At 47.6% G+C, this 6,074-nt stretch overlaps 1 protein-coding gene across 1 annotated transcript; it reads right to left on the bottom strand.

The window, feature by feature from the left end:
* Positions 1-4,029, bottom strand: LOC130357532 (macrophage mannose receptor 1-like). Its single transcript, XM_056560226.1, has 3 exons — positions 3,818-4,029; positions 838-1,029; positions 1-359 (listed from the first exon to the last, which is right to left on the bottom strand). Exons 1-3 carry the CDS (start codon positions 4,011-4,013, stop codon positions 1-3), a joined length of 747 nt encoding a protein of 248 aa, XP_056416201.1. The 5' UTR covers positions 4,014-4,029.
* Between the last annotated feature and the right edge of the window lie 2,045 nt (positions 4,030-6,074).

The raw sequence follows: 6,074 nt of genomic DNA, 5'->3' as shown, positions 1-6,074 counted from the left end.
TCAGTAACATATAAATTTTAGCTTTATGTCACAGCATTGGTTACTCCAGGTGAAGTTCTTGTCTGGGGCCATGGCAGTGCACATATTGCTCCAGGGATCTACCGGCTCGTCCTCTCCCCAGTTGATGTAGTCTGTGGGTTCCCCATCTGTCCAGTACAGGTAGCCCCATACTCTGTGCCGTTTAAGGCCAATCCACAGACCAGCTGACTGTCCAGTAATGTTCCTAATGGCTCCGGCCACCAGGCCCTGGGTGCTGCTGTCTGGGACACTGAATAAATCTGTGTAGTGAAGACGACAATAGCGCAGAGCATCCCACCAGGCCAGTGACATCATCACGATGTAGATATCAGCCATGTCACCTGTTATTAGATCACATGTAAGAACCGGACACTGACATTGTGGAACACGGGTTTGTTTTACCTACTGGGACAGAGGGGTCCTGAAGAGGACAGAGGGGTCTGGAGGAGGAAAGAGGGGTCCTGAGGACAGAGAAGTCTCGTGGAGGGAGGACAGAGAAGTCTGGAGGAGGACAGGGGGGGGGGGGTCTGGAGGAGGACAGAGGAGTCTCATGGAGGTAGGACAGAGAAGTCTGGAGGAGGACAGGGGGGGTCTAGTGGAGGTAGGACAGAGGGGTCTGCAGGATGAGGAGGGCAGAGGGGTCTGAAGGAGGACAGAGTGGTCTTTAGGATAAGGAGGACACTGGTCTGGAACATAAGGAGGACAGAGGGGTCTGGAGGACAGTGAATACTTATCTCCACTCTATTAGATGGCTCCATGAACCCTTTACAGAGGAGATAGGGTTGGGTACAGTGCGCTGCACTTTATTGCACCCTTTACCTTGGCAGCTCGTGCTGGTCTGGCTTGTGTATGTAGGGGCCACAGTGGGAGCCACAGTTGGGGCGCTGCTCTTGCTCACAGGACTTTTTGTGCTCTGCGGTGAGTCTTGGCAGAAGCAAATTGTGTTTGTTCCATAGAAGTTGAAGGAGTCGCTGGTGTTCCCGGCCATGGTGGAGGCCACAGTCATATTACCTAAGAGGAAAATCACAGAAATCTCATTATTCCTGGACAGAACCTATTAAAAAGGATCCGGTGTCCGGCTTCTTAATCCATTATACTAGAAACATATAAATAAGAAATAGAATCAAAGAAGTGAGAAGACGGCACTCACCGTATCTCGCAAGTTCGTCACTTCAATAATGAACGTGCATGGACACAGCGGGGGGGGGGGTCCAGGTGCAGACGGACATCATGATGCCTTTGATCCAGATCTTTTTAAAGGCATCCATAAAATAAATCTGTCTTAAAGGGATACTCCGCCCCTAGACATCTTATCCCCTATCCAAAGGATAGAAGATAAGATGCCTGATCGCGGGGGGTCTCCCTGTTGCACCCAGCATTCATTAAGAGTGTTGGGTGCAGCGCTGGAGGCTCATGACAACATGGCCACGCTCCCCCTCCTGACATCATGACCACACCCCCTCAATGCAAGTCTATGGGAGGGGGCGTGACGGATGTCACGCCCCCTCCCATAGACTTGGATTGAGGGGACGTGGCCGTGATGTCACAAGCCTCCACATCGCCAGTCATCCGCCACGGAGCAAAGTTTGCTCTGTACACCGGATGTCTGGGGTGCCGCAGCCGAGATCGGTGGGCCCCTTGCGATCAGACATCTTATCCCCTATCCTTTGGATGTCACGCCCCCTCCCATAGACATGATTGGAGGGGGAGTGGCGTGATGTCATGAACTCGAAAGGCCCAGGCTTCTGTGTTCATGAACGCTGCAGCGCCAGCCCGGAGATCACGGGGGTCCCAGCGGCCGGACTGCCAAAGCTGCGGGAAAAACTACGGAGAGGTGTTTTTTTGTTTACTTTCACAGGGCAGAGTGGATGCCTAACTACTTTATGGTGGCAGTATGGAGGCCTACTACTATATGGGGCAGGGTGGAGGCATACTGCTATATGGGGCAGTATGGTGGCCGATTACTATATAGGGGCAAGGTGGAGGCATACTACTATATTGGGGCAGTGTGAAGGCCTACTACTATATGGGGCAGTGTGGAGGCCTACCACTATATGGGGGCAGCATGGGGGGCTACTGCTATATGTGGGGAGTATGGAGGCCTACTTCTATATGGGGACAGTGTGGAGGCCTAAACACTATATATGGGAAGTGTGGGGGGGGGCCTACTACTATATGGAGGTAATATGGAGGCCTACTACTATGTGGGGGCAGTGTGGAGGCCTAACTATTATATGGGGATAGTGTGGGGGCCTATTTCTATATGGAGGGCAGTGTGGAGGCCTAACTACTATATGGGGGCACAGAGAGGCCTAACTACTATATGGGGCAGTATGAAGGTCTGCATGTGATCCTAACCACCTCTCTTCTGTCCTACATGGGACCATAACCACTACTCTCCTTTACTATTTAAAGGGGTACTCCGGTGAAAAACTTTTTTTCTTTTAAATCAACTGGTGCCAGAAAGATAAACATATTTGTAAATTGCTTCTATTAAAAAAATCTTAATCCTTCCAGTACTTAAAAGCTGCTGAATGCTACAGAGGAAATTCCTTTCTTTTTGGAACACTGATGACATCACGAGCACAGTGCTCTCTGCTGACATATCTGTCCATTTTAGGAACCGTTCAAAGCAGATGTATGCTAAGGGCAGCATGGTGGCTCAGTGGTTAGCACTGCTGCCTTGCAGTGCTGGGGACTTGGGTTCAAATTCCACTAAGGACAACAATAAATAAATAAAGACTTATTATTATAATAACGTCAGCAGAGAGCACTGTGCTCGTGATGTTCATTCCAAAAAGAAAAAAATTTCCTCTGTAGTATTCAGCAGCTAATAAGTACAGGAAGGATTAAGATTTTTTTTAATAGAAGTAATGTAAAAATCTGTTTAACTTTCCGGAGCCAGTTGATTTAAAAGATAAAAGGTTTTCACCAGAGTACCCCTTTAAGACCCTCATTACCGTTTTTCCTATCCTATGCGGGGACTGTCACCACTGCTCTCATTTCCTGCATGGAAAACTTAACACTTTTCTCCTGTCCTACATGGGACTGTTAACACCTCTTACCAGTCCTACACGGGACCATAACCACCTACATGCCCCGTTTGTTAAGCACAACCCCTTACCTGTCCTATGTAGGATCAATACCTCTATACACAGGATAATCATCACCTCTTACCTGTCCGGCACAGGATTTTCATCTCCTCTTACCTGTCTTCCATAAGATCATCATCTCCTCTTACCTGTCCTACACAGAATTATCGCCACCTTTTACCTGTTCTACACAAGTTCTTTTTTACTTTTTTTGCACAAGCTCCCCCATCAAGACACCAGAATGCACACACTAACTGGACAGTACTCTAAACCTCATCCTAAAGTCATGGACCCTACTGTGACCTCCAGGGTCAGGCAGGGCCCATTAGAGTTGCAGGCGATTCTCTAGAGGCCCTTGGCTCTGACACAATAATGGGACCATAAGTTCCATATGAAGAGAACAATATTTGGGGATGATGTTGAAGCTAAACACCACCAATGATACATTCTTATGGGGTTATTCAGTGATGATGGGTCGTTCTGAGTGTGCAATGATAACTAAAGATTAGGATGTGATTACAAACATTCAAAGGGAAGGCCCATCAGAAGTATCTCTAGAGGTTCTTAGGAACCTCAGTCAACCATTGGTGTCAGATGTGACCTCTATTGGGCTGATTCTGCATAGTCCTGGGGGGTGGGAGTAATCTGGACTAGCCAAGCGGTTATGGTAGACTCTGTCTGCTTTGTTATCTTAATGGAAGACTTACTACTAAAGCTGTAGGACACAGCCCACAAATCATGGTACCAGAGCTGCTGGATGTAATGAGATCCTGCAGAAACTTCCACTTGCACCCAGGAATATCTCCAGGAATTACACATGGTGTTATCCCAGGTTGTGTTCACTGGGAAAGAGATTCCATCCATTATCATTCCGGGAGTTTGGTAAGAGACGGTGATCACCATCAGTAAAGTGGTGAAACCTGCCGGAGCGTTCACCAGCTGTGATGTCTGGAACGTGGTGGTTGGCGGCACAATAGGGTTTCAGGGATATTTCTCCAGACTCTGCACTTCCAGAACAGAAATAAAGAACCATCACATCATGGTCACAGTCGATGTAGAGGGCCGATGTGCTAATGGCCTGTGTGAATACCTGTCCAGGTCCAAGGCTCTGGCTGGCTGGCCACTACTGCCGACGTGTTATAAATCTTCATGTTGGTGGATTGAGAAGCTATGATATAAATGTAATCATCTTTTCGGGATTGAACAGAAGGGGGAGGAGCAAGAAAGGTCTTATCCCAGCTGGAGACTGGCAGCAGCTGCTCATACACGTAGCCATAGTTATACAAGCGATAGCACTGACACAGTTGGTGTCCACTTAGAACTGCGATTGGTTTGTTGGCCTGTATGAAGGATCCGGTGAGGTTGTCCCCAAGCAGCTGGATCTGAGCCCCCTGGTAGGCCGATAGTGTAAAGCTGACAGAGCTGCCCGATGACACGGACCGGCCCATGAAGGTTACCGGGCCACCTTGTAAAGTGACCGTCACCGAAGTGTCTGTGTCCAGGCTCAGTATGGCAAATTGTGTGTCAGCAGCCATAGCGGAGTAGGGGAGTGATGACGTAGTACTGCGGACCTAACAACCCAACCGGGTACACGTAGGAGTAGTCATAGCCTTCGCTGGCCCACACCGCAGTCATAACGCAGATACTGTTATTTGCAGAGACAACGACAACCCCAGAAGGGGAAATATCACTGCCAGATAGCATGGCACTGCTGGGAAGCGTGACATTCACCATCTGCCCCTTCTGGAGGGTAACATTCTGTGAGAAGCTGGTGCCCTGCACGGTGACACTGACCGATGTACAGCAGCTGAAACCATGGAGGAGAAGATCGAACTGAGGAGAGGATTCTGTGGGGAAGACTTCAAGGAAACTGGTGACAAACTGCTTCCCCATGAAGAACGCAGAGTCTGAAAAACACGAGAGCGGAGATTATAACAACGGTATTCACCATCATCATCACCATTACCACTAATTCACCAATCATCAACATCATCACCATTACCACTAATTCACCAATCATCCATCATCAACATCATCACCATTACCACTAATTCACCATCAACATCATACTTTATCACCAAGACATAAAAAGAGCACAAGTACCCAAGGCTGCACCGACAGAGCCTAGAAACAAGTTCCCCAACTTCTGGTTAGATGACAGCACCATTTTCCCATGGGATTAATAAAGCACCTCATCTCCCCCCCCCCCCCCTATGGTGTTAGTAGAGCGCTGTGATGTCACTAATACTGTGCATTGCCCACACAGCGATAGTACCCACTTTGTGCCCCAATGTATTACTACAACAATATAACCCCTAGGGGTTAGATAGAAGCTCTTGGTACATGTGTTACTACATAAAACTTAACGTTTATTGTGTACAGGAAATAAAATTAAAGGTGAGAAACACACGTTTAAAAGCACACCTCAATTGTGTCACTAAAGGATTCTGAAAAATGTCACTCAGGTCACATACTGATTAGTCAACCGAGGAGTAGACGGAGGGGATTCACATCCCTCTTCACCATGCTCACCGTATAGGTTGGTTACTGCTAATACCAAACCTATGTTAGGTGGATGTAATATTTGTGCATTCCACCTCTATGTTATTCAACCACTTATATATGTGGTATTTGGGTGAATATATTCATATGAGATGTAGTAACATTCGGTTGACAATTCTGATTAGTAATTCCCAGTGTCTGTAGCTCTGCTGTGCGCCGCAGGCACGGACTATCAGATGGCTCACTAGCCTTTCATTTTTTGACCCTATTGGATCATATAATACACTGGACACAATAGAGGTGTAATTAAAACATATAACTGTCACACCCCGACATGTTTCGCCACTTGTGTGGCTTTATCAAGGAGACAAACTGACAGCAATGAATGTCAAAGCCAAATGAGCCTTTTTATATGGTGCTGGGATAGACTCATTAATCACCTCACCAATAGAAACCTCAGCC

Source organism: Hyla sarda, chromosome 2, assembly GCF_029499605.1.
Source record: "Hyla sarda isolate aHylSar1 chromosome 2, aHylSar1.hap1, whole genome shotgun sequence".
Lineage (NCBI taxonomy): Eukaryota > Metazoa > Chordata > Amphibia > Anura > Hylidae > Hyla > Hyla sarda.
Note: the sequence above shows the minus strand (reverse complement) of the source record. Positions and strands in the feature narration are given on the sequence as shown.

What these genes read in the sequence shown, in the direction of transcription:
- LOC130357532 (XM_056560226.1), bottom strand. Translation starts at nt 4,013, where the DNA reads ATGGTGATCACCGTCTCTTACCAAACTCCCGGAATGATAATGGATGGA. An exon ending in TGTGTCCTACAGCTTTAGTA is followed by an intron (nt 1,030 to 3,817) that starts GTAAGTCTTCCA and finishes TTTTCCTCTTAG; the next exon opens with GTAATATGACTGTGGCCTCC. An exon ending in GACCAGCACGAGCTGCCAAG is followed by an intron (nt 360 to 837) that starts GTAAAGGGTGCA and finishes ATCTAATAACAG; the next exon opens with GTGACATGGCTGATATCTAC.